Source organism: Rhinopithecus roxellana, chromosome 3, assembly GCF_007565055.1.
Source record: "Rhinopithecus roxellana isolate Shanxi Qingling chromosome 3, ASM756505v1, whole genome shotgun sequence".
In the NCBI taxonomy this organism is placed as follows: Eukaryota; Metazoa; Chordata; class Mammalia; order Primates; family Cercopithecidae; genus Rhinopithecus; species Rhinopithecus roxellana.
The window spans coordinates 96,461,986-96,489,936 of NC_044551.1; the positions used below are offsets into that span (position 1 = coordinate 96,461,986).

The window sequence follows — 27,951 nt, forward strand, 5'->3', positions numbered from 1 at the left end:
ACACGCCTCCGCCAGGGTCCTCCTGGCTCTGCAGCTGTGCAGAGCCTGAGGTCAGAAGGGAGATGCACTTCCTTTTGGTAGGGCCTCCTGCCCTACACCGTCAGGGAAGGGGAACTCTCAGACCGTGCACATCTGCGGGCCTCACAGCACACAGGCAGAACATTGCATCCTCCCCCATCCGGCTCCCTGCTCAGGCTTTTGTTGACTGTCCCCAGCAGCCTTCACTTTTCTAAACCTGGGGTGGGTCTGTCCACGGGCACAGATGCCAGGCTGGGGGGTCTCTGCCCACCAGCACCTAGGAAGGCTCTGGAGCCAGACAGCTGGGGAAGGAGGCTGCCTATGCATGAGGCTGGGCTGCGGGCCCTCGCACCTCCCACCACCCACCTGCCCCTCCAGACTCTGCCTTTTGAGGCCCCTTACCCTGAGCCCATGTCAGGCACAGACCCTCTGGGCTCACCACTACACCTGAGCCTCCACCCATCCCCTGAACTGTGTGCCCATCCCCTGAGCTGCGCCCATACTCTGAACTGCACCCATCCCCTGGACGGCAGCCATCATCCGAACTGTGCACCCATCACCTCAACTGTGCACCCATACGCTGAACTGCACCCATACGCTGAGCTGCACCCATCCCCTGGACTGCAGCCATCATCTGAACTACTCCCAACCCCTGCACTGCACCCATCCATCCCCTGCACTGCACCCATCCCCTGAGAACTGCCTACCCATTCTTCTCACAAGTCTTTTGTCAGAAAATCACTCCAGCACCATAGGAATTTCATATATATTTTTTACATACTGTTTTTATAAAATTATCTGACGTATTTTAATCATGATATCATATGCACTTTTATAACAGGTTATAAAATTGGTTATCAAATATTGATATTTGAGATTTGTTTAATGGTGTCATTTACTCCCTGGGAAGTAAGAGATAAATACTGAGGCATCATAGAGGGGTTTGGGAAACAGGTAATCCCAGACCCATATTTCTAGTTAATTGTTCAGGCTGTTAGTTCAAACTATTAGTTAGTTTAACAGCCTTGTAATCCCCATGTACCTCAGTTAAGAGGCATTGAAAAGCTTCAGGTGTTTTCTGAGGCAGTAAAAATGGCAGTTCAACTGAAAAGTGCTTGTTTCAGGATTGAGGTAGGATGAACTTCACTTTGCACTTGGCCAGTGGGGATCAATGTGCTTTAATTTTTTATTGTGGTAAAATACACATAACATAAATGTGCCGTCTTTAATTGCCTAGCTCTGTGGGATTAAGAGCATTCATGTTGTGTAGCCATCACCATCATGTCTTCACAACTCTTCATCTTGCAGAGCTAAAGCCCTGTACCCATTAAACACTAACTCCCCACTTCCCCATCCCCAAGCCCCTGGCAACCTCCACCCTGTCTATCCCCACATTTGACTGCTCTAAGGACCTCCTGTAAGTGAAATCATAACAATACTTGTATTTTGGAACTGGCATATTTGACTTAGCATAACGTCTCCAAGGTTCATCCGTGTCGTAGTGTATGTTGGAATTTCTTTCCTCATTAAGGCTGAAAAACTGTCCACATAGCCCACATTTGCTTGGTTCATTCATCAGTCAATGGACATATGGCTTGCTTCCTTTCCACCTGTTAGCTATTATGAATAATGCTTTCTTTTTTTTTTTTTTTTTTTTAAGGTGAGTTGCCTTTGCCTGGAGGAAAATGTGGAAAATGATCCCTGTAAATTTGCTCTGACATCAAGGACGGGTGACGTGGTAGAGACCTTCATTTTGCATTCATCTAGTCCAAGTGTCCGGCAAACTTGGATCCATGAAATCAACCAAATTTTAGAAAACCAGCGCAATTTTTTAAATGGTAATATGTGTTCTGTTACTAGATGTGTGCTTTCTTTCCTAATGTACTCACTTGTATTTATCTTCCCTCTCCCATTCATATCCATAGTAATGACAGAACTTAGCACTCACCACTCTTCAGGCACTGCCTAGATACTGCTTTATTTCATCTTCACAACCACCTTATGTGGCCAGTAGTACTATTATTATCCCCGCTTTACAGATGAGAAAGCTGGGGCACTGAGTGGCTGAGTAATTTGCCTCAAGTCCCACAAGTTGTTGAGGGCAGAGTCAGGATGCAGAGTGGCCATCTGGCTGTTGGTCTGTGCCCCTCGCAGCTACACTGTCCCACACATAACATGTATGAGGGCCCTGTCCTAGGAAGAGGAGTTTGCACGAAGAACACCAGGAAGATGGCATTGGCCAGAGACATTCACAAGGGACTTGCACACCCACACCTCCATTCCCCATTAAAAAAATAAGAGACGGGGGCCAGGCGCGGTGGCTCAAGCCTATAATCCCAGCACTTTGGGAGGCGGAGGTAGGCAGATCACCTGAGGTCAGGAGTTTGAGATCAGCCTGACCAACATGGAGAAACCTTGTCTCTACTAAAAATACAAAAAAATTAGCTGGGCGTGGTGGTGCATGCCTGTAATCCCAGCTACTCAGGAGGCTGAGGCAGGAGAATCACTTGAACCCGGAAGGTGGAGATTGCAGTGAGCTGAGATCACGCCATTGCACTACAGCCTGGGCAACAAGAGTGAAACTCCATCTCAAAAAAAAAAAACTGACAGTTCGGTCCTGCCCTGCTTCCATGACTTGAGGGATTGCAGAGATGCTGCAGAACACAGCAGGCATGGCCACCCTATCCTTTCATTGCCTCTTAATGTATTTGATCTCTTTGCAACTGTTGGCTTCAACACTAGCTTTTAATTTGGTGATCAGCGAAGAACTTTGAGAATTCAGTTGGAAGCTATGTCCCCATATCATCTGTGTCTTCTGGGTTCTTTCCTTCATGTTCATATTCATGTTCTGCATCTATGCCTGCGCAAGCTCAATAGGATGTTGTAATGTTCTCTGTCACAAGAAAGCCACCTCTACACCTTGCATGACATTCAAGAGCCAGGAACATAGGCACTCAGTGAAAAATCTCAAGCTTCATGGCATTTTTAACCAAGTGTTATCTGCTGCCTGGGTGTTAACTCCAAATTTCCATCCTGCTTGCAAGCTGATAATCGTTTACATCTGCAGCTAGGGGTGGGCGCTTGAGGATAGGGAGGGACAGTTCCTCGGGCACCGAAGAGGTTTAATGTGTTGTTTTTATGTGGTGCATTTAGTTCCAATCCCTAGCTTGGAATTGAGAATGCTCTAAATTTTCATCACTGTCTTTAAAATAGAATGACCTACCCCCAGATTGCACGCATGGTCTATGATGTCAAAGTTTACTTGACACCCACTCAGTTAAGGAACTAATAATAGCTATCCCAGAGGATTAAAGGAGATCGCTAACGGGGTGGGAGCCTGGGACCCTTGCACCTGCTTCTTGCACACCCCTTACTCCTGGAAGAGGCGGTGGCCAGCACAGAGTTTGTAGACTGCCTCTGGCTCCACAGTGCTTGCTCACACATGCCTGGGGCTGGGGGGCTGCAATCTGCTTGTCGTATTTTTCAACGGCTTTAACACTTCAAGAGTTTGTTCATGTTTCCATATATGTTATTTTGGCCTGATTCCTATGTTTTTCTACAATGCAGATGTAAGAAAACTCAGACACCCAAGTCAAGAGATGGGACAGCCTCCCGTCCCAGGGGCCTTGGGGAGCGCCTTAGCTTCTCTCGGGGCTGTGTTCAGCCTGCAGAGCAGAGGTAGTCTGTGAAACCACCTCCAGGCAGCCCCAGGGTTTCTTTTTCACCCCAGGACTCTGGTTTAGGAAAGAGCTTTGCGGAAGGCAGTTGGTAGCTGGAGGAGTTCTACTCAAATCTCTTGCCTTGGTCTTCCGGTCCATACTGGCCCTTTGTCCGGGATGTGCTGAGGAATGCAGCCCCTTACACCCGCTGCACTCAGCCGACATCCCAGTCCCTTGGCAAGCAGGGGCCTCTTCTAGCTCTACTGATAGGTGGAATTGCTCTGCACGCGTGGCTGCCCCATGACCCATCCCAGGGTAGGTCCTGTTCCTTCCTCACCCGGCGGCGTGCTCCTTGGTGCCCTGACCCAGCTTCTCTCGCTGTCTTGTCTTACAGCCTTGACATCGCCAATCGAGTACCAGAGGAACCACAGCGGGGGCGGCGGCGGCAGCGGGGGCAGCGGCGGGGGTGGGGGCAGCGGCGGCAGCGGGGCCCCCAGTGGCAGCAGCGGCCACAGTGGCGGCCCCGGCAGCTGCGGTGGTGCCCCCAGCACGAGCAGGAGCCGGCCCTCCCGGATCCCCCAGCCTGTCCGACACCACCCCCCCGTGCTGGTCTCCTCTGCAGCCTCGAGCCAGGCAGAGGCAGACAAGATGTCAGGTACGTCCACCCCCGGGCCCTCTCTGCCTACCCCCGGCGCGGCCCCCGAGGCCGGCCCCAGCGCGCCCAGCAGGCGGCCCCCCGGCGCGGACTCTGAGGGGTCCGAGCGAGAAGCGGAGCCGATCCCCAAGATGAAGGTGCTGGAGAGCCCCAGGAAATGCGCCGCGAACGCCTCGGGGCCGAGCCCAGACGCCCACGCCAAGGACGCGCGCGCAAGCTTGGGCGCCCTGCCGCTTGGGAAGCCCCGGCCTGGGGCCGCGTCACCGCTGAACTCGCCGCTCTCCAGCGCGGTCCCTTCTCCTCTCGGCAAGGAGCCCTTCCCCCCCAGCAGCCCTCTGCAGAAGGGGGGCTCCTTCTGGAGCTCCATCCCCGCCTCCCCCGCCAGCCGGCCCGGCTCCTTCACCTTCCCGGGGGACAGCGACTCCCTCCAGCGGCAGACACCCCGCCACGCGGCCCCCGGCAAGGACACTGACCGCATGAGCACGTGCTCGTCGGCCAGCGAGCAGTCCGTGCAGTCCACCCAGAGCAACGGGGTAAGCGCGTCGGGGGGCCCGCGCCCGCCCGCCCCCCTGCCTCAGTCCCGCCAGCTCCTCTAAACGCCGCCGCGGCTGTCCTCACTAACTCGGCTGCCCAGCGCTCTCCGCCGCCCGCTGCGGCCTCTACCCCGGACCGGGCTAACCCTCCTGCAGGCCGGCCCATGGCGCTACTAACTACTCCTTGCTTTGTTCGTGTCTTCTAATAAGAGCAAGCCGATCATTAACCTTCTCAACGCAGCGTCTTTTGGTTTCTTCCGTTTCCAACCAGCAGAATATCTTCTTGGAACTTTCTTTTTTAACTTCTGCCTTCCTCACGCACCTATTTTTTGGAGGGGTCCTTTTCCCTGCTCTCTACCTCCTGTTTAAATTGAAACCTGTACACTTTAAGCTTTTTGCTCATCGCTTGGTTTTGCTCTTTTATGCCTTAAATTATCTTTGCGGCATTTTTGACTCATCTGCTGGGGAAGACCATTCCCTCAAGAAAACTTCCAACAGCAACTCAAAGCAAACTAAGATGACAAAATGGGGGGAAAGAATCTGTCCACTGGGAACGCTTTACGTCACCGTGTTGCTCTGGAAGACAGAGACTGCTCTGGGGCACCTGGCGAGGCGGCTCTGCAGTGCAGGCTGGGGCCGGTCCCTGCGGCCTGCTGGGCTCTGGCCTCCTTTGGCCCATCACTCATGCTGCCGTCTCAAGCACAAGGGTTGCTGTGGTGGGTTTTCCCTCTGTTTCCTGCTTCCTCACTGCCCTACCCACCTGTTTCCTACAGGGCAGATGGCCTGGCCCGTAACACTTTCCTGAAGGCATGCGTGAGTGAATAGAACTGTTCTAATGAGTGTATGTTTGAACGCTTTATAAATTTTTAAATACATTTCTCTAAAAGGGTCTGTGTCTCTCTTTATATTAAAAAAAATCTAGCTTTTGCATGTCTTTCTCTTTCCTCTGGACTTATTAATGCCTTAATTGGTTTGACTTGGTCTTATCCTTTCCTACTATTTTTTGTTATGTATTTTGTTAAACTCTATATTTAATTGGGGAAGAAATTAACAAATGGGTCTTAATACATTTATTTACAATTGAATGGCCGGGTAGGCATCCGCTGTCATGGCCACCATACTGTGTCCTGCAGAGCAAGGCGGCCTTTCAGTTAAGTTGGACATGCTAGGTGGACAAGTATGCTAGGTGGGTGAGCACAGATTTGAGTCTGGTGGGGAGTGATGGGGAGATGCAGTCAACCCAGTGACGGGCTATACCCATCAGCACTTAGTTGGATACTCAATATCCAGGTGTGGCCTTATAGCTGTGACCCTCACTGAATCTGCCAGTTAGCATCTGGAGCTCATCATAGCCTGGACACATTTCCATTCAGCACAGGAGACTTCAGAGGCTGTGTTTCAAAATTAACACTTCAACTGCTCCAAGACAGGAACCAATGCTAGTCTTCTCTGGACATTCATGAGAAGACATGAAAAATGGCCACACCCTGGCTGCATCCCGAATGCTCTCTGTGAAGCCAAGGCGCAGTCTGCAGAGGGCACATGTTCCCGTGAGCTTTAGGTTGGGAAAGTTGCCTTTGCTTTCTCTCTTCCCCTTCCCACTTGTTCTCATGTGGCAGGGAACCTGGAAAGGGAACTCACTGAACAGGATTTCAGACAAGTCAAAATGCCTTACAGAAAGGCCCTAGAGGCCTAGGAAGACTCCAGAGCTCTGAAGTGGGGCTTTAAAAATGCTCTCCAGGCTGGGCACAGTGGCTCACACCTGTAATCCCAGCGCTTTGGGAGGCTGAGACGGGTGGATCACAAGGTCAGGAGTTCAAGGCCAGCATGATGAAACCCCATCTCTACTAAAAATAAAAAAATATTAGCCCAGCATGGTGGCACGCACCTGTAGTCCCAGCTACTTGGGAGACTGAGGCAGGAGAATTGCTTGAACTTGGAAGATCACGCCATTGCACTCCAGCCTGGATGACAGAGGGAGACTCCGTCTTAAAAAAAAAAAAAAATGCCCTCCAGGACTCTGAAGTATATCAGTTAGAAGGGGCCGCAGCCCTGCCCGGCCCCCACGTATTTGCACTTCTGTCCCCCTGGAGATCTGCAAAGGCCTCCTTACTCCTTGACCACTTCTGTCAAGCTGTCTGTGGTCACAGTCAAGCAGCTGTACCCAACCCACAGCCCGGCTCCTTCTTCTCCCTTTAGATGTGCAGCTTCTGCAAAGCTCTGCTGAGAGCAGGAGTGACATGCATGTGGATCAACCCAAACCATGACTGCACCAGTCCTTCCTGTGGCTCTGTGGTCTGGCCTTTTGGCCTCCTTTATTGGGCAGCAATAAAAGTGCACACACATTGCAGTCACTCCAGTCCTGCCTTTCTTGCACAGGCCAAGTGGCCAGTGCCAGCTCACTGACCTTCCACTCTGAGAGACTGATAACCACGCCCACTGGGGGGGTGTTGGTGAGAATTAAGTAGGATAGACTTGAAATGCTTAGTACATAGGAGGTGCTCAGAAAATACTAATAGTTATGATTGTAGTAGCAAAATACTCTAATTATGAGATTGTAGCTTGGTATATTACCAAAAGCAGCTATGCTGCAGAAGTTGTTTTTTTTTTTAATATTCTTGGAAACTTAGCTTTGTAATGTCAAAACTCTTGAGCATTGCCATATAAGTCAGAATACTAAAGTCCATGCTAAAAGTATAATGCATAAATGAGTATGCACAAGCCAAAGCCTGCCCTGTACAGCATCCTTTTTTGCTGAGGAGCCACAGGCAACCAGTGGGCACCCACAGGGACAAGAACAGGAAGCAGACTCCTCCACGGCAGAGATAAGGAACAGGAGCTAGGCAGCACCACCATGTTTTAAGTATGCACCACAGGCCTAGATTCATAGCCCTGGCACCTGGAAGTCCCAGTGGCTGGCGTGTTGGCTTTATCAGGCTTGACCTCATGGAGGAGGGCTGGAGGTCTCTCCTCTCTGGTCCTCTTGGCCAGCTACAGCAGTCTAGCACCTGCTCCAGCATGTCCTGATACTGGCTCAGTAGACCAGGGCTGAAAGGTGGTAGAGCAGGGTTGTCTGACTGATTGCATCTGCACTCACCCGGGATCTGCCCAGGGCGTCAGAGAGCCCAGCAGAAGCTAGCACCTTTGGAGTCTTGGGAATCCATGAACATCCCGACAGTACCCTCAGTGGAAGCCTTTGAGCACAAGTTCATGGGAACGAGGCGCCAGATGCTGTTTCTCATGTCCTGACTAGATAGAGGGGACTTGGGCAAGATAAGCTTCAGGAGTTGTCAGGGGATCTGCATTTCTTCTCCACCCAGAACCATAGGCCACACACTAGTTGGGAGTTTGGAACAAACACTGCCGTTTGTGTTTCTTCTCCTCAGCAGCTGCCACCACTCTGTGTGTGGCATGGGTAGGGCCTTAAGAAATCTTCTCTGTCTTGCTATTGCAATCCTGCCTCATGGACTGGGCCACTCACCACATACTGAGTTCCTGCTGCATGTCAGCCCTGTGACTGAAGAGATCGGGTCCCACGGGGGCAGCGGCATAAGGGTGGGGGAACACATCCCACACCAGAATCCGTTCCCAAAGCTTGAATCACAGCACCTGTGGCGAGCGGCACTGGGATGTTTTGTGATGTGTTCCCGTTACAGCAGAGCTTTGGGGACACTTGAGTCATGCAAGCTCCTAAGAGTGACACCCAGCAAGTTCACACGCTGGAGACAGAGTCACTCTCCATACAAGCAGAATAGTGATAGATTTACGTTCAGGGTTTCCATGTTCTTCTTTTTAAAGAGAAGAAGTAGAAATGATTAAGCATGTCAGCAACGAGCTTCCAAAACCAGAGAGTCATTATTGCAGTGAATTTTTTAAGAGCATCCCTAAATTGATTTTTAGAGAAATCGCATTTTCAGTTATTGAAATAGATGCACATAGTTAGCCAGAGGGTAAAGGAAACGTTGAAAGTTTCTCAGTGCCGGCCTGGTGAGCCCTGCACAGGGTCGTGGTGCCACGGGGCACACTGACAAGGGATTTCATGTGATCAGGTCTCGTTTCAGTTCCTCCCTGCCTTTCTCTGTCTTCCTCTGTCCCTCTGCAGAGTGAAAGCAGCAGCAGTAGCAACATCTCCACCATGTTGGTGACACACGATTACACGGCAGTGAAGGAGGATGAGATCAACGTCTACCAAGGAGAGGTCGTTCAAATTCTGGCCAGCAACCAGCAGAACATGTTTCTGGTGTTCCGAGCCGCCACTGACCAGTGCCCCGCAGCCGAGGGCTGGATTCCGGGCTTTGTCCTGGGCCACACCAGTGCGGTCATCGTGGAGAACCCCGACGGGACTCTCAAGTGAGTGCTTGACAGTAACGGTGGCCTGGCAGGCAGCAGAGGGAGGGGCACAGCGCCCATGAGGCACATGACCTCGGATGGGGTAAGCATGTGGAAGGGGGAGCCGCGCTGGTGTGTTAGTACAGGCTCAGCTCTGAGCACGTGGGAAGATGGACGGCCTTCCGTCTCACACACTCAGACTCACAGGGTCTTTGAATAATCTGCATTTAGAAATAGCCTGTTCTAGCACATTGTTCAGGAATCCCATTTGACAGCTTTTTGTGTTAATCATAACTCAAGAAAGTGTTGTTGTTTTTCTTTTTAAGAAACCTAAGGGGAAAATATCCCCTATGTTTGTTTCTCTGAAATACGTTCTCAGGCCCCATATTAGTCAGGGTCCTTCAGAGGAGCGGGACCAGTAGGGAGTGTACAGAGATGTCGGCGTAGACACAGGCTCACCCCGGTTTTTTGTGTGCTTTGCTTTAATGTGCTTTGAAGACATTGCCTTTTTTATGCAAGTTTTGTGTCAACCCCTATGTCAAGCAAGTCTCTCGGTGCCATTGTCCAACAACATATGCTCACACTCTGTATTTGTGTCACATTTTGGTGATTCTCAAATATTTCACACATTTTGTTATTGTATTTGTTATGGTGATATGTAGTTAGTGATGTTTGATATTACCATTATAATTGTGTTGAGGAACAATGAACTGCACACATACAAGATACCAAACATAATAAATGTGTGTTCTGACTGCTCCACCAACTGTCCATTCCCCCTTGTGTCTCCCTCTCCTCAGGCCTGCCTGAGACACAACAATATCGAAATTAGACCAGTTAATAACCCTGCAGTGGCCCCTAAATGTTCAAGTGGAAGAGTAATGTGTCTCTCACTTTAAATCAAAACCCAGAAGCTTAGTGAGGAAGGCATGTCAAAAGTGGATATAGGCCGAAAGCTAAGCCTCTTGCACCAAACAGTTAGCTAAATTGTGAATGCAAAGAAAATAAAAGTGCGACCCCACTAAACACACAAATAGTAAGAAGGCGAAACAGCCTTTGCTGAGACAGAGAAAGTTTGAGTGGTCTGGATAGAAGATCAAACCAGCCACAACCTTGCGTTAAGCCAAAGCCCAACCCAGAACAAGGCCCTATCTCTCTCCAATTCTATAAAGACTGAGAGAGATGAGGAAACTGCAGAAGAAAAGTTGCAAACTAGCAGAGGTTGATTCATGAGGTTTAAGGAAAGCTAATCCTGTAACATAAAAGGGTTAGGGGCTAATGCAGCTGGTGACGTGAAGTTGAATCCAATGCGCATTTACCCTTCTGAAAATCCTAGGGTCCTTAAGAATCATGCTAATCATCACACTTTATATACCAAAAGGCTAATTCAGTTAAGAAACACGAAGCCGGTTTTGCTGCATTGAGTAGTATTTTGCTGAATTTGATGGTGGTTTTTACAACTCTTCCTCCCCCTGGAGTGCCTGCTGTGGCAGAGGCACCTACTCTGCCTGTGCTCTAGAAATGAAACAACAGAGCCTGGCTGACAGCACATCTGTACACCACCTATTTACAACACAGTTTCCTGAGTATTTTAAGCCCACTGTCGATACGTACTGCTCAGAAAACAGAAATTCTTTCAAAATATTACTGTTCTTTGACAATGCACCTGATCACCCAAGAGCTCTGATGGAGATATGCAAGGAGATTCATGTTCCTTTCTTGCCTGCTAAGACAACATCCGTGCTACAGCCCATGGATCAAGGAGTAATTTCGACTTTCAAGTCTTATTTAAGAAATGCATTTTGGGCTGGGCATGGTGGCTTACGCCTGTCATCCCAGCACTTTGAGAGGCCAAGACGGGCGGATCACCTGAGGTCAGGAGTTCAAGACCAGCCTGACCAGTGTGGTGAAACCCTGTCTCTACTAAAAATACAAAAATTAGCTGGGTGTGGTGGCATGTGCCTGTAGTCCCAGCTACTTGGGAGGCTGAGACAGGAGAATTGCTCAAACCCGAGAGGTGGAGGTTTCATTGAGCCTGGATCATGCCACTGCACTCCAGCCTAGGCAACAGAGCAAGACTGTCACAAGAAAAAAAGAAAGAAAGAAAAAGAAATACATAAATACATTTTGTAATGCCATAGCTAACATAGGCAGTGATGCCTCCAGTGGATCTGGGCAAAGTAAATTGCAAACCTTCTGGAGAGGAGTCACCATTCCAGATGTCATGGAGAACATTCATGAGTCATGGGAGGAGGTCAGAATGTTAACAGTTAATTAACAGTAGTTTGGAAGAAGTTGATTTCAACTCCCATGGATGACTTTGAAGGTTTTAAGACTTCAGTGAAGGAAATAACTCAGATGTGGCAGAAACAGCAAGAAAAATAGGATCAGGAGTGGAGCCTGAAAATGTGGCTGAAGAGCTTCAATCTCATCATCAAACTTGAACAGATGCGGAGCTGCTTCTTAGGAGTGAGCAAAGAAAGTGGTCTCCTGAGATGGAATCTACTCCTGGTGAAAAGGCTATGAACACTGTTGAAATGCTGGCAAAGAATTTAGAATATTACATAAACTTAGTTGATAATACAACAGCAGGGTTTGAAAGGATTGATTCCAATTCCCAGAGAAGTTCTACTCTGGGTATAATGCAGTCAGTGTCACATGCTGCAGGGAAGTCTTTTGTAACAAGGGGAGTGGTGGCAAACTTCTTGTTGTCTTACTTTAAGAAATTGCCACAGCCAGGCCGGGCGCAGTGGCTCACACCTGTAATCCCAGCATGTTTGGAGGCTGAGGCAGGTGGATCATAAGGTCGGGAGTTCGCAACCAGCCCGGCCAACATAGTGAAACCCCATCTCTACTAAAGATACAATTAAAAAAATTTAAAAAAGAAAAAAAAAGAAAAGAAAAAGGCCGGACATGGTGGCTCACGCCTGTCATCCCAGCACTTTGGGAGGCCGAGACGGGCGGATCACGAGGTCAGGAGATCGAGACCATCCTGGCTAACACGGTGAAACCCTGTCTCTACTAAAACTACAAAAAAATTAGCTGGGCATAGTGGCGGGTGCCTGTAGTCCCAGCTACTTGGGAGGCTGAAGCAGGAGAATAGCATGAACCCGTGAGGCAGAGCTTGCAGTGAGCTGAGATCGCGCCCTGCACTCCAGCCTGGGTGACTGAGCGAAACTCCGTCTCAAAAAAAAAAAAAAAAAAAAAGAAATTGCCACAGCCACCCCAGCCTTCAGCAACTACCACCTTGATCAGTCAGCAGCCATCAGCATCTAGGCAAAACCCTCCACGAGCAGAAATATTACGACTCACTGATGGCTCGGATGATAGCATTTTTTTTTTTAGCAAATAAAGTGTTTTTAATTAAGGTGTGTATATTTTTTAGACATAATACTATTGCACACATAATAGACTCTAGTATAGTATAAACAACTTTTATATGCACTAAGAATCCAAAAATTGATGTGGCTGACTTTATTGTGACTCAGTTTATTGTGCTGGTCTGGAACCAAATCCCCAGTATCTGTAAGGTATGCCTGTCCAGAAATGGATTTATGATAAGAAATTAGCTCACGCAGTTATGGAGACTGGCAAGTCCAAATCTGCAATGTGGACCAGCAGGCTTCAGACCCAGGAGAGCACGTGGTGCAGGCTGAGCCTGAAGACAGTCTGCTAGAGAACGCCCTCTTGCTTGGGAGACCAGACTTTTTGTGTTCCCTTAAGGTCTTCGACTGTTTGGATGAGGGCCATTCACCTTAGAAAGGGCACTTTCCTTTACTGGACCCATCCAAATGTTCATCTCATTCAGAAACACTCACAGGAGGACCCAGAATAACGTTTGAACAAATATCTAGGCATCCTGTGACCCAGTCAAGTTACACATAAAATCAGTTCTCACAAGCACCTTTATATTTTCATCCTCAAACTTGAAGAGATTGTTGGTTTTATCTCCTGGTTCTTGAGAATCACAGGAGCATTTTCTCTAACAGAGGTCACTGTTCGTAGAGGATTTCCCATCCCCCTGCACACATATAAGTTGAATATTCCGCTTTTCTTTAACACTTCCAGGTAGCACTTGGTGAATATTGGAAAGGCGTAATACCCACAATGTGTTCTTTTCCCCTAGGAAGTCAACATCTTGGCACACAGCACTCCGTTTAAGGAAAAAATCTGAGAAAAAAGATAAAGACGGCAAAAGGGAAGGCAAGTTAGAGAACGGTTATAGGAAGTCACGGGAAGGACTCAGCAACAAGGTATCTGTGAAGGTGTGTTCAGGGGTCTTCAGGAGCCCGTGTCATCTCAGCATGAGAGAAGGGATCAGGGAGGGCAGAGACTCTACAGACCTGAAGCTGGGCTTGCTTATGACCTCCCTGCCACCCACCAGCCCTGTGCCCTGTGTGTCCTGTAGGGTCTTGTTAGGTGCACTATGCTGGCCGGCACAGGGATGGGTGAGTCCTACAAGCAACCAGGTAGACCCCTGCACACTTTCGCAAGTACTCCTGTGGCTTATAAAGAACATGGTTAGGTTTGCAAATGAAGCACAGAGACTAGCTTCTCAGAAACAGCGGAGATGCAGAGAAGCTATGGCTCAGGCTTCCTTCAGTGTTCCTGCCTTAGAGCAGAGGGGAAGTGGCTAGATGTGGGGGCGCATATGGGCTCCCCGGCTGTGACAGATTCCCTTGGGGACAACTTAAGTCAGCTTGAGTCCTGTAATCAGATTGCCTGACACCTGCGGCAGGGGTTGCCTGGAGAAAAAGAAGGTATCTCCTGAAAGGGACTCCGAGCGCCGGGAGCCAGGGCATTGGTGGCTCTGCATTAGGAAGGCATCTGAGGACCAGCTGGACTCAGCCTGTAGCATGAGAAAAACACACGGCTAAGCAGTGTTTTTGTGTTTGTGGGTAGGAAGAAAAAGACCCACCCAAATTAGTGTGCATGAAGCTTTCTAGTGCAGTGAAAAATGTGGTCTGTTTTGATTGATGCCCAGGCAAGTCAATTTCTACAAGTCTTTCAACAATAATTGTAGCTCTGGAATGAAAGTAATACACCTTAAAGTAGCTGATTTCAGTTAATGCTTGTTTGCTGTTTCCATTTCAGCTTCTCAATCCCAACTACATTTATGACGGTGAGTTCTGTTCTTCTTCTTGTAGTCCTAGAGATGATTCTAGATCTATGGGGCGTGTTTCAGAGTACTTGAGTGTGGCCTCTGGAAATGGGTTTTCTGTGGCGCTCTAGGCGTGCATAGCAGGTTAGGTCCTATCAGTCTGTTGGGGACATGTGGGTGGGTGTGGAGGAGGAGCCAGGACTGATGGGCCTTTACCAACTCCTTTCCCGTGCAGTTCCCCCAGAATTCGTCATTCCATTGAGTGAGGTCACGTGTGAGACAGGGGAGACCGTTGTTCTTAGATGTCGAGTCTGTGGCCGCCCCAAAGCCTCAATTACCTGGAAGGGCCCTGAACACAACACCTTGAACAACGATGGTCACTACAGCATCTCCTACAGGTGAGGGAGGCCCACTCCTGGTGGGTTTCGCTGGCTGGGAGCACCATCTTGTCTCTTGGCAACTGGAAATTCCTCCTTCATGGATAGATTTCTTTGGCCACCTTCGGCACTCCACTTCTTCCATGAGAGCACATTTCACGCCTGGGTGTACAGCTCCTCATCAGCACTTGAGCTCCTGCCTTCCCTTGATCCTGAAGGAGGAGGCCAGCGCTGATGGCCACGTGCTCAGCTTTTCTCATGCCCAGTGTGTTCCCATCTGTGCCGCAGTGACCTGGGAGAGGCCACTCTGAAGATTGTGGGCGTGACCACGGAAGACGACGGCATCTACACGTGCATCGCTGTCAACGACATGGGTTCAGCCTCATCGTCAGCCAGCCTGAGGGTCCTAGGTAAGCACCGTGCAACGAGGATTCTATGTGACCCAGTGGGGCACATCTTGCAGCAGTCTCCAGAAGTCCTGAGTCTGCCCTCGCACTCCATGTGGCCTGAAAGATGGAACAATAAGTCATCTGTGGGGCTTCAAAAGAGAATTGGAAGTCGCAGACGAAAGTGTCCGGGGTGGCACAGCAGAGTGACCTCTCGGCACCTTATGTAAGGTCGGGGGAGACACCAGAGCTCCTGTTGCTGGGAGGAGGATGGAGGCCTGGCTGGTGAAGGCCTCTGGCTGCCCACCATGGGGCACCAGGCCCCCCCCCACCAGCCTCTGAGTTGGAGCAGGGTGCTTTCCCTGCTCTTAGTACTCAAAACACTCATCTCCAGCTACCCAGCTGAATCTGGATCTGGTCTAGGTTGGTCTCACGTAGAATGTGCATGGGAAAAGCAGAAAAGGAGATGCGGGTGAGTTCCGGGCCTGCGCAGGCCTGTGCCCCTCTGAGACCCTAACAGCAACCCTTCTGGGTGGATGCGCCCCCTCCTTACCCTGTCCAGGAGGAACCAGGCCCAGGGCTGCTCAGCAGCTTTGTCCAGAGCATCTGACTAGGAGGCCTCTGCCGTGGGGCCTGCTTGCTCTGGTCTGAAGACCTTGTTCTCTCTCCTCAGCTAAACCGCAAGCTCCTTGGGGCAGAACCCATATCTTAGGCGCTTTCGAAATGTTCTGTAGTTGCCTGAGGTAGATAGCTGCTGAGAAAGGCGTGGACTGCTCTCTGCTGCCATCTTGCGGAAGGCCGGCTATGCAGTACTGGGCTCTGAGGGTTCCCGTCCATCCTCCAGCTGCGCCACAAATGGAGCCGCTTCCAGAGGACAAATAAAACCCCAAATAAAAGATTGATTGAGTCCCAGAGCACCCTGTGTGTAGACAATAAGCAGAATTTGTCTTAGAACTTTTATCCCAGATATCTTAATTTCCTGTTTTTAACAATATTAAATCAGAAAACATGTTCTGATTTTTTGAATCATGGAACAAGAAATTTTAAAATCTAGAATTTGGCAGTAAACAATAAAAAGTAAAGGTTTTCTAATTTTTAAATAACACAGAAATTACACAGGTGATTTTTTTTTTTTAATAAATCACTAGCAAAAGCTAAAGGACTTTAGAAAGGTAGACTGTTTAGCCAGGCGTGGTCGCTCACGCCTGTAACCAGCACTTAGGGAGGCCGAGGTGAGTGGATCACGAGGTCAGGAGATAGAGACCATCCTGGTTAACATGGTGAAACCCCATTTCTACTAAAAATACAAAAAAATTAGCCAGCGTGGTGGCACGCTCCTGTAGTCGCAGCTACTCGTGAGTCTGAGGCAGGAGAATCACTTGAACCCAGGAGGCAGAGGTTGCAATGAGCCAAGATCGTGCCACTGCAATCCAGCCTGGGCGACAGAGTGACTGTCTCAAAAAAAAAAAAAAAAAAAAAAAAAGACTTCATACCCTGGAAATGCAAATGGGAAAATAATCAAAGTGTATGGTTAATTCTATCACACAAATTCAGCTGCACCCCTAAAGGTTTTCAGAAGAATTATGTGAACTATTCCAAGATGATCGTAACTACTTCCAGTTGTTTTCTGAGAGAAGCCACTTTGTTTGCAGGCATCAGTAATTCTGTGTTTTGTTTTAAATCTACCCATGGCTCCACTCCTGTCCGCCTGAGGCTATTCCTGCACCCACAAGCTGGAGTGGGTGCCCTCATTCTGTCCAGCCTTGGCTGCCTTGCAGAGCCCCAGTTCTCAGATGCTCAGGAAACAAAGGCTTCTTCTAAGCCCAGCTCCGGCTCAAGGCAGGGAGCTGGTCAGAGTCTGGGCTACGAGAGGGAGGCTGGAGGCATTGGCTCTGCACCCTGAGGACACGTGCAGGCCCCCAAACTGTCCAAGAGAATCATCCAGAGAGAGCCCTGTCATGCCACCAGCCAGGGCCGAAGTTTCTGTTGATGAGAAAAGGGTGCCGGGTGCAGTGGCTCATGCCTCTAATCCCAGCACTTTGGGAGGCCAAGGCGGGTAGATGGCTTGAGCCCAGGAGTTGGAGACCAGCAACATGGCAAAACCCCATCTCTACAAAAATACAAAAACTTAGCTGAGTGTGGTGGCGCACACGTGTGTGGTCCCAACTACTCTGGAGGCTGAGGTGGATCACTTGCCACTGGGAGGTTGAGGTTGCAGTGAGCCGAGATTGCACCACTGCACTCCAGCCTGAGTGACAGAGCAAGACCCTGCCTCAAAAAAAAAAAAAAAAAACCCAGGGAGAAAGGAAGGTGTGTTTTAGGGGAACCAGGGAGCACCTGCCCTCTGTGGTGCTCTGTCTCTGGATCTGGTTAGTGGGCACCGAGTCGCCATTTATGTTTGGTCCATTTTTCTGTATATATGTAATGCTCGAATAAAAATGTTTATTTAAAAAAAGAAAAAAAACACCAAGCCCTTTCAGTTAAAAAAAGAAGAAAAAAATACTTTTATGTAAATAATAGTCCAGTATTTCTTTGTTGTCGTTGTTGTTGTTGTTGTTGTTGTTGTTGAGACGGAGTCTCGCTTTGTCGCCCAGGCTGGAGTGCAGTGGCCGGATCTCAGCTCACTGCAAGCTCCGCCTCCCGGGTTCACGCCATTCTCCTGCCTCAGCCTCTCAGTAGCTGGGACTACAGGCGCCCGCCACCTCGCCCGGCTAGTTTTTTGTATTTTTTTAGTAGAGACGGGGTTTCACTGTGTTAGCCAGGATGGTCTCGATCTCCTGACCTCGTGATCCGCCCGTCTCAGCCTCCCAAAGTGCTGGGATTACAGGCTTGAGCCACCGCGCCCGGCCAGTCCAGTATTTCTTAATGTGATTTGGTAGATGCTTCAGATCTGCCTAGTGAAATAATTTTGTTTTGATTAATGATTCTCTATCAGTGCTCCTTCACCTACACAGTCAGAATTAGCCTTACCATTTCTACAGCACTTTAAAGGGGTGCAAATGTGCCAGCATTAACAAAAAAGACTGCAGAATGAAACGTAGCCTTTGAGTGATTGAAGTGATGGTTGCTTCTCGTGTGTCCTTCGGTGAAGATTTGAGGCTTTGTGTGTGCCAGGCACTCTTCTGGTTTCTGGGAGGCTGCAAAGGTGGATCAGACATGGGTTCACTTATAGTCATGGAGCGGTCAGCAGCGCTCCTGTGACAACAGTGCTAGCTGGCAGCACATGGCACCCATTGGGACTGCCCACTGCTATGCGAGGAGATGATTTCCAGCCATGAGTGAGTCAGGGAAGGCACGTGGAGGAGGTGGCCACCGCCCCAAGGAGCCCTGTTACACAAGTCAGCTTGGACACGGTTTAAGGAAACGCATTCCCAGTGACAACCTGGGGAGAGGTGAAGAAGCCCAGGTGAGGATGGGTGGACAGATGCTCAGCCTGGGCTGGACTGCAGGTCAGGCGAGCGGGCCGAAAGAGGAACTAAGTGGGGAGAGGAGGCTGGATGAGCGGGGTCAGGAGGCCCAGGCTCCCATGGAGGCTTAGAATCACAGTGGCAGCTGTCCTTCCCAGGGGCTGCCTGGCAGCGGGGCCACGTGGGGCTCCCCCACTTAGTGCTTCTTTTCACAGGAAGACTCTAGAAAGGATGCTTTCTGTTCCTGTGGACGTGTACACAGGATTCATTACTAACAGGTGATTTACAGTTGGCACTTTTATAATAGAATTCTCTTTGTAGTGTATTTATGATTTATTAACCATGTAAAACTCTGTGAATGTTAAGTAAATACTGTGGACTCTTGATCTCTCACGGCTGTGAAAGGAGGCGTGGGGAGGAGAGAGCAGCGTAGCCTCGAGGCGGTGCGGCCAGGTGAACAGGGAGGACCATCTGTAGCACTGCTGTCCAGTAGAAGCAAAAAGAGGCCACATGTGCAAGTTGAGATTTTTCTAGTAAACATATTTTAAAAATAAAACTAAAAACAGTTTTTACTAACATGTATTTAATTTGAAAAATTATTAGTGAAATATTTTGCATTCTTCCTTCACACTAAGCCCCAGTGTCTGTGTGTCCTTTTTTTTTTTTTTTTTTTTTTTGAGACGGAGTCTCGCTCTGCCGCCCAGGCTGGAGTGCAGTGGCCGGATCTCAGCTCACTGCAAGCTCCGCCTCCCGGGTTCCCGCCATTCTCCTGCCTCAGCCTCCCGAGTAGCTGGGACTACAGGCGCCCGCCAGGTCGCCCGGCTAGTTTTTTGTATTTTTAGTAGAGACGGGGTTTCACCGTGTTAGCCAGGATGGTCTCGATCTCCTGACCTCGTGATCCGCCCGTCTCGGCCTCCCAAAGTGCTGGGATTACAGGCTTGAGCCACCGCGCCCCGGCCGTCTGTGTGTCCTTTATGCACCCACCACGTCTCCACTCATGTGGGCCATGTGGCAGGCGCCCGGGGGCCATGTGCAGCTGCTGTGAGGGACAGTGCGTGGCGATAGCCGTCTTACCCAAGAAGCTCCACGGGAAACAAGTTCAGGCAGGTGCTGTTCTTCTTGCAGGTCCAGGGATGGATGGGATCATGGTGACCTGGAAAGACAACTTTGACTCCTTCTACAGTGAAGTGGCTGAGCTTGGCAGGTATGATGTACAACCCAGAATGCCTTCTGAAAGATGTAGAGCGCAGGGAACACATACCACAGAGTGCACGGGTGAAAGCTAAGCCGTGTCATCTTGCCAGCAGTTGGAAGCTGTGTGTCTTGCATTTGAATCGTGACTCTCATTGCCTTTAGATGCTAAACTCTGGGGAAGTGAGGAAGCCGTTTTCCTCCCGGGTTCCAGCAGAGAGGCCAAATGCCACAAGCCAGCCCTCGGTGGGGAGAAGTCGCTTCCCTCTGTGCATGTAGAATAGTGGTAGCTCTGTGCCAGCCTTGGGAGAGTTCAGGAGTCTTTCAGACGCTTCCTGTAGTTCTTAATCCTCTTGTGTCCTTCACGTTTCGCTTGTGCGTGGAGACTTCAAGGAGTGACAGTAAAATCAGATGGGGTATCAGGGTCCTCCTGCACAAACTAAGAGAGGTTTCCCCTCTAGGGGGCTCTTTCTCTTCATGAGGGGCAGCCGAGCCAGGGGTGGCCCAGCAGTGCCATCAGACAGCCTGGCTCCTCTTGGCTCTGCCTCCAGGGCCACACAGCACTCATATCCAGGTGCTGTGTCCCATGTGGCAGGAAGAGCAGGGTCAAAGGAGCATGACAGCTCTCCTTTGTCCTTTTGTAAGAACTCCCCCAGAAACTCCAGCCAGCAGCACCCTCTGGCTTTCATTCCTGAGGCCATAACTGGTCACACGGCTCCTGTTGATATCTCTGTCAGCTGTCTCTGGCTGCATAAAAAGTCACACCAGCACATGCTGTCTTAGGACAGTGGTGACATGTGCCTTCTGGTGCGGTGGGCAGATGGGGCCATTATTCTCTTGGCCCCTCCTGGCCTAGTCAGCTGGTGCACCACGTCCCATGCGTGCCAGAGGCCTTGTCTGGGACACTGGCTCTCTCCACATCGACTTTCACCCTGGGCCTCCCCACGTGAGGGCAGTGGCATTCCAGAACAGCAGGAGCGTCAAGGCCTCTGAAGGCCGAGCCTCAGAAATCAACGACCAACGTCCTCCACACCCTGTGGGCCAGAGCCAGCCCCAGGCAGCCCTGATTCAAGGGGAGGAACAGCCCCCGCCTCCGAGTGAGAGACATGGCAAAGCCATGGCCTTTAACCCTGTACACAAACTGCCCACCGCAGGCGCATCTCTGGTCCTCACGTGTGCAGAATGCACTTACCCACCTCAGGCCCCCATCTGAGGTCCAAAGCCTCATCCAGATCATGATGAGGTGTGACCAGTCATCAGGTGCAACTCCAGGGTCCTCGTGCCTGCCCCACACTCACACCCACAGGGTCGAGGCTGAGGCAGTGACCACAGCAGACGCTCCTTTCAAACGTGCAGGGAAGGGTGGCTGACGGGAGGCATGAGCAGACATCCCAGCTTCTGCACGTTGTGGAGAGCAGAGGGGAGCCGCCTGGCAAGGCCGAGGCTCAGAGGTCTTGCCCTGTCACTTCTACCACACGCGGTGCTGTGAAGCAGCCACCAATGCAAGGAGACCAAGGCTGCCTGGGAGGGAGGACCAGCAGAATCGCATGGCTACGGGGACAAGGACAGATTTGGGGAACGGCCATGGCACCACAGCTCCTCCATGGGGTGGCCAGGAGAGCAGGGCCTCCGGACAGGACCGGGCCACCACACAGCCAGTCCACTTAGGATAACAGAGTCTTTCTCAGTGCCAGACCTCAGCAGCCTCTGCAAATGGTCTTCTTGACATATTTTACAGGGGCAGATTCTCTGTCGTTAAGAAATGTGATCAGAAAGGAACCAAGCGAGCAGTGGCCACTAAGTTTGTGAACAAGAAGTTGATGAAGCGCGACCAGGTCACCCATGAGCTTGGCATCCTGCAGAGCCTCCAGCACCCCCTGCTTGTCGGCCTCCTCGACACCTTTGAGACCCCCACCAGCTACGTCCTGGTCTTAGAAATGTGCGTACACACCTGGCCTTCCCTCTCCCACTCTCTGCCTCCACTTCAGGGGGTTTTGTTGTTGCCGTTTGTTCTCTAAGAAGGATAGAAATTGGGTTTTTAGAATTTACAGAACTAAAAAACATCTTCAGGCCGGGTGCGGTGGCTCAAGCCTGTGATCCCAGCACTTTGGGAGGCCGAGACGGGCGGATCACGAGGTCAGGAGATCGAGACCATCCTGGCTAACACGGTGAAACCCCGTCTCTACTAAAAAATAGAAAAAACTAGCCGGGTGAGGTGGCGGACGTCTGTAGTCCCAGCTACTGGGAGGCTGAGGCAGGAGAATAGCGTAAACCCGGGAGGCGGAGCTTGCAGTGAGCTGAGATCTGGTCACTGCACTCCAGCCTGGGCGACAGAGCGAGACTCCGTCTCAAAAAAAAAAAAAAAAAAAAAAAACTTCACTCTCACAGCCCACAGTTTCTGAGCCTTCCAGTAATGGCAGAAAGCAGTGTGGTCTTCACGGGCAGCCGCCTGGTGAAGGGCAGTCAGTCCTAGGGTGGAACGCCCGACACGCCCAGCCAGCCTGGAGGCGCCCTCCCGTTTCTGAAGGTCCCATGAGGCCAGCCTGTCTCTGGTGCTGAACCCAAGCCCCCATTAGTGTTTGGAGGCTGACCTGATACCCCCAAGCCTGTGCAGGGGCAGCTCACCCCGGATCAGTGCTGCCCCTCAGGTCTCCTGCCAAGGGCGGGCCAGTTGGATGGGAGGGTAAGACGCACCTCCCTGCAGAATGTTCTCCACAGAGGGAGCGCGGGCACACCAACCAGAGCTGCCCCACTGGTACCGTTGTACTTACTGGGCTCCTTTATAAGATCAGAAAATGATTCAGTCACGTAAAGTTTGAAACCTGTGTCCCTCAGGAGCTGTTCTCATCTAGGTGTGGGTTCGCATGGAAATGTCAGGAGAGCTCAAGCTGGGGGTACGTCCGGCAGGGAGTGGCCGGAGGCCAGGGATGCCACCCAACCTCCTACAAGGCAGGGACGACCCCCACGGATTCATCCGCCCCAAACGTCTGTGCATTTAGCTTTGAAAAATGTCGATTCCTCCTTTTTGGGGGGGGGGGTCATTTTATACATTTACTTTCATTTGCAACTTGTTTTCCGTGGGGAAGGGTAAAACCTTTTGCCGCTGTGTGGAAAGTTTGCATAGCTCTTCAGTGGGAAGGATAGGATTAGCAGGGCACCCCCATGGGGTCATGCAGGGGCAGACCCAAGCTCGGGGCCCCTCGCCTGCAGGAACTCCCTCCAGGCCCTGTACCTGATGTTGCAGTTATTGTCATTTTTTTCTTAAAGAAATTATGAATGCCTCCCCATACCCTTCCCGGGGCAAGGCTCCACAGGGTCCCGTGTGGCCCCACATGTAACCTTACCAGCTTCCTCGGGCAGCGCATGTGCCGTGGGTGACACTGGATGTCTCAGGAAGGCCTCCCACCCATGGCTGCACAGCTAAAACCTCCCCCAGAACATGGGGACCTGCTTCCAGCCCCTCTCCCAAGTATAGAAAACACATGCAGAAGGGCGGACGGTGGGGCGCACCTGAGGCTGAGCAGTGTGGGCCTGGCCTCAGTCCCCGCCCTCCCTCTCATCGGCTCATTTCTCACCCTGGGTATCCTTACAAGCGGCATTGGCTTCGGAGGGTTGGCATGGGGCCGACATGGTGCGATGTGTGTGGAAGAGCTAACGTCCAAGCCGAGGCCTGGCCTGGGAGTCTCGGGACCTGGGATGTCTCCTCTCTGGCTCCAGACGCTGGTGACCAACAGTCACTGCTCACCTTCCCCGGGTAACAAGATTGTGGCCTGAGTGCTTGTCATCAATCTACAAGGCCTTCGTTTGTGGACTGACATTTCAGTGCTTTCCGCCGTCATTTCTGGGAAACAACATGGCTTGGCCTCACCGTCCTGTTAATAGGATCTGTTTTCATGACACATTACTCCAGTTCTCCCAGGCTACTCCCCGTCACTAGACAGGCAGCTGATCTTCCTACAGATTTCTGTTTTGCAAAGAGCAGCATAGGCCAGTGTTGAGAGAGGCGGGGCCAGACCACCTCAGTCCAGTCCTGGCTTCTCCACCCTGGAGCGGTGGACCTTGGGCAAGTTTCATGCTTTCTCTGTGCCTGACTTTCCTCGTGTCAGATGGGTACAGCAAGGCCCACTTCACAGACAGTCATAAGGATTAAATGAGTTGATAGAAGGCGTTGAGCGCCTGGCACTTGGCAGTGCTGGGGAAGTGTTTTTTCGTATGAACAGTCATTTCAGAGGAGGAAGGCTTGTGAGTCCAACACTGAGCGCTGACTGGGCCGTCTCCTGCCCAGCCTGTGGTTACGTGATCTCAGTGAGGCTTCCCATGGCCCATTTCACAGGTGAGGAAACTACAGCTCCGAGCAGCATGGTCTACATGCCTTCCTTCAGCAGATACCACAGGATGCCTGCTGTGCCTGGTACTGCTGGCAGTCAGGCCACGCCATGCCCTGCAACAGGCGGGTTTGGACCCTTGACTGGGCCGCTTTACCCCTGGCTTCCCTCTTAAGATGGAGACACCATGTTCCCCACTCGTGTCTTCCCATCAGAGCTTCACAAAAATCCCCCTCCTTGTCTGGTCACACCTTAAGAGGCACAGCCCTGAGATCCTGATGACACATTCATAGCAGGTGACAGATCTGACATGTTTACTTCTTACTAGCCCGAAGAGGTCTGGAAAGAAAAGCACATCGTAACTCACCCGTTCCTGCCTCTGTAGGGCCGACCAGGGTCGCCTCCTGGACTGCGTGGTGCGATGGGGAAGCCTCACCGAAGGCAAGATCAGGGCGCACCTGGGGGAGGTTCTGGAAGCTGTCCGGTACCTGCACAACTGCAGGATAGCACACCTGGACCTAAAGGTTGGTGAGGCCCCGGGCAGGTGAAGTGGGGTCCAAGCACACCGGCTTGGCCATGCGGGACACAGAGCCCCCTCTGAAGCCAGGCCAGGAGTCCCCGAGCAACTAGGGACAAAAAGGGTAGCGGGGGCAGCTGATTAGCACTGGTTGCTAATCTCTGTTTCTAAGCGTTTGCGTTCAGTGATGCACACAGTCAGGAGTACACAACGCTGGAGCCCTCCCGGCCTTCCACAACTTTCAGAAAGTCCCCATGAGTGTTGCCCGGTGGGTGTGGCGGGTGCAGTGGTAGCTGAGGCAGGAAAGAGAGTATTCCCTGCGGTGCTGGGAGGGAGAATGAACACCCAGCTTCAGAAAGCAGCCTGGTTTCATTAGGCTCCTTGGCCCTTAGATCTCCAGAGAGAGCTGCTCTGTGAACCTGGGTCCCAGCTCCACTGGGTTGTCTCTTCCTCCTCACCCTGGGCTGGCAGCTGAGGGTCTGGCCTGCTTTGCACATGCATGGCTTGTCCTAGTTGACATCATAGATTCCTTCCACCTCACCGTAGAGTCCCGCCCATCATCCTGAGTAAGCTTAATTTTGGACTGGTCTGAAAATGACAGTTATATTCTGTCTTCCAGCCTGAGAATATCCTGGTGGATGAGAGTTTAGCCAAGCCAACCATCAAACTGGCTGACTTTGGAGATGCTGTTCAACTCAACACGACCTACTACATCCACCAGTTACTGGGGAACCCTGAATTCGCAGCCCCTGAAATCATCCTCGGGAACCCTGTCTCCCTGACCTCGGATACATGGAGTGTTGGAGTGCTCACATACGTACTTCTTAGTGGCGTGTCCCCCTTCCTGGACGACAGTGTGGAAGAGACCTGCCTGAACATTTGCCGCTTAGACTTTAGCTTCCCAGATGACTACTTTAAAGGAGTGAGCCAGAAGGCCAAGGAGTTCGTGTGCTTCCTCCTGCAGGAGGACCCCGCCAAGCGTCCCTCGGCTGCGCTGGCCCTCCAGGAGCAGTGGCTGCAGGCGGGCAACGGCAGAAGCACGGGCGTCCTCGACACGTCCAGACTGACTTCCTTCATTGAGCGGCGCAAACACCAGAATGATGTTCGACCTATCCGTAGCATTAAAAACTTTCTGCAGAGCAGGCTTCTGCCTAGAGTTTGACCTATCCAGAAGTTCTTTCTCATTCTCTTTCACCTGCCAATCAGCTGTTAATCTGAATTTTCAAGAGAAAAACAAGCAAATATAACTGATCAGCTGCCGGTATGTTCATCGTGTGAAATCGCATTCCAAGTGAGCTGTGCTCAGCAGTGCTTGGACACAGAGCTGCAAGCTGCGCTGGGGTGGAGGACCGTCACTTAACACTCTGCCCAAGGCAGAGGTCGCATTGCTGTATCACAGTATTTTATTCAGGTTTCTGCAAAAAATAAAAAGATACTTTTTTAAACAAACATGAATAGAATTTTGCAAATTTAACGTTTTCAAGATTTATTCAAGGAAACAAAATGCCTATGTTCAACCACTGGTGTTAACGATCAAAGATACTGTGCGTCTCTGGGGCAGACGCACCCAGGTGGCGGCCACTCCCACGGCCTTGTCTAGGGCTCAGAGTCCACTCGACTCTGAGCTTTTCCAGGCGCCTCGTCTGTGTGCGTCTCACACCAGACGTGGCTTCTGAAACGTGCATTCAACCTCAAACTTTTGCATAAAATAGAATGAATCGTTTTGCTCTGATGAAATGTAGGCCTTACTTGTATATAAGACTGTTCCTGCCTTCGGTCTGTGGTTTTCCCACCTGCCTCCCCTACCCACCCCCCACCCACCGCCTGGGGCTTCCTCTAGGGGTCCGAGGGTATGCCCATCAAATGAAGACATCAGGTTGGGTCCTGCCCCGCTGCCCCTCCCCCTGTTCCTGCCCCAAGCCGTCAATCAGATTGTTGAGCAGTACACAGTCAGATGAAAATACTGTAAATGCACTCATTGGGGGTTTTTTGGTTTTACTTCATATCATGTGCAATGTTGTGGCTTTAACATTTTATGCAACTATTTATGAAGACCTCTGTTGTACCTGTAATAAATATATAGAAAAAGCACATACTTCGTATGGTGAGCTTTATGGTTTTGTGTGTGTGTTGGGGTTGGCGGGTGGGTGGGTAGGGTCGTAGCCCTGTGCCATCGGTTCAAGGAGACTTTTCGTGAAACTTGTTGGTTTTGAGGACTGTAAAAAGTGATTTCATACTCTGAATATAAAACTGGATAATAGGGTAATGTTTTAAAATTTATTATGCTATTATTCAGAATGCCAAAGTATTATTTTTTTTCCCAAAATCAGTCTGGACATTTACTACTTTTTAGACTTTTTGACTTTCAACTTTCTGTACAAAAATTGGCTGGGTTTTGAGCTTTTGGTAAGAAATAAAAGCCGATTAAGCACTGGCCGCCCCGCGGCTGGTACCCAATGCCCGAGTCACTGTGGCAGCATTCGCCCTGGCGTGGGGAGTCCTTTCAACTCAAGGAGGCTGGGTTTCTGGGCACCCTCGAAGTTCTCTGGATGTCTTTTTATCTTTCTTGTGTGAACTGCACTACAAAAGAGACCAGCCCATTTCCCAAGCCAGCCAGACACCTGGGTCTTGAGCCATAAACTGGCGCAGTTAAGCTTTGCAGCTTCCGATGTATTTTATTTATTCTTTTGTTGGGTTTTTGTTGGTTCTTGTAAAATTGTACAGAAACTTTTTAAAAGAAATTGGATTCAAAACTGGATGTGTATTCGTAACCTCATAATTTTTATTTGTGTATTGTTTCTTTTATTATTTCAGTTAAATTTTTACATTATTTTGCATGTATATTTCTTTGTACAGAGACCTTACATGTTTACACAGTATGATGTGATGTAAATATTTTATTTTGCCATCAGTTATTTTAAAAAATTAAACATATTTGCCTGATTTTTGTGTTAGGCTTTTTATTTAAATTGGTCACTGTTGAATCAGACAGACAGACGGCTGAGGGAGAGACTGACACAGAGACTTCTCATGGGTGGGAGGTGGCAGAATGTACTGGATTGAGAACCCTCTGTACACGCTCAGAAATGGGAGTCGCTCAGCCTCCTGCAGACTGGTTCAGATACCACACTCGAGACCCTGGTATGTGCCAGAATGTCGACTGACTGTGCACAACGAGGCTGTAGCTTGTCCCGGTTAGAATAGCTAAGGCACGCTGTTGCCTGATGAACTCAGAATTAGAGCGAGGGAAGAGCTCCTTCACCCTGGCCTTAGAAAAGCAAAGGTAATGTCCAGATAGATTCAAGGAAATGAAACAGTTTCATTTGGTTAAGAACAAACCAAAGATCCTGTACCTGGGAGAAGATTCCCCAGTGGTGCCTCGACCTCGGCCCTGAGCCCACCCAGTCCTGGGGGACTTGCAGCCAAGTGGCTTCCCCAGCTCTGCCAGCCTGG

The 27,951-nt window shown here is 50.5% G+C and overlaps 1 protein-coding gene across 5 annotated transcripts in view; it reads left to right on the forward strand.

Annotated features, from left to right (window-relative positions):
• The window catches only part of TRIO (trio Rho guanine nucleotide exchange factor), a 367,782-nt gene extending 340,341 nt beyond the window's left edge, over positions 1-27,441 (forward strand). The window contains exons 47-57 of one of the 5 annotated variants that reach the window (XM_030926983.1): positions 1,679-1,856; positions 4,072-4,865; positions 8,968-9,215; positions 13,321-13,459; positions 14,289-14,316; positions 14,531-14,693; positions 14,961-15,082; positions 19,591-19,669; positions 21,395-21,595; positions 24,367-24,505; positions 25,118-27,441. In XM_030926983.1, coding sequence (XP_030782843.1) covers positions 1,679-1,856; positions 4,072-4,865; positions 8,968-9,215; positions 13,321-13,459; positions 14,289-14,316; positions 14,531-14,693; positions 14,961-15,082; positions 19,591-19,669; positions 21,395-21,595; positions 24,367-24,505; positions 25,118-25,660 — 2,634 coding nt within the window. In that variant the 3' untranslated portion in view covers positions 25,661-27,441. Of the gene's footprint in view, positions 1-1,678; positions 1,857-4,071; positions 4,866-5,638; positions 5,679-8,967; positions 9,216-13,320; positions 13,460-14,288; positions 14,317-14,530; positions 14,694-14,960; positions 15,083-19,590; positions 19,670-21,394; positions 21,596-24,366; positions 24,506-25,117 lie in introns of those variants that run through there. The other 4 variants (XM_030926984.1, XM_030926985.1, XR_004056304.1 and 1 more) reach the window with 4 other exon arrangements.
• The last annotated feature ends 510 nt before the right edge of the window (positions 27,442-27,951 follow it).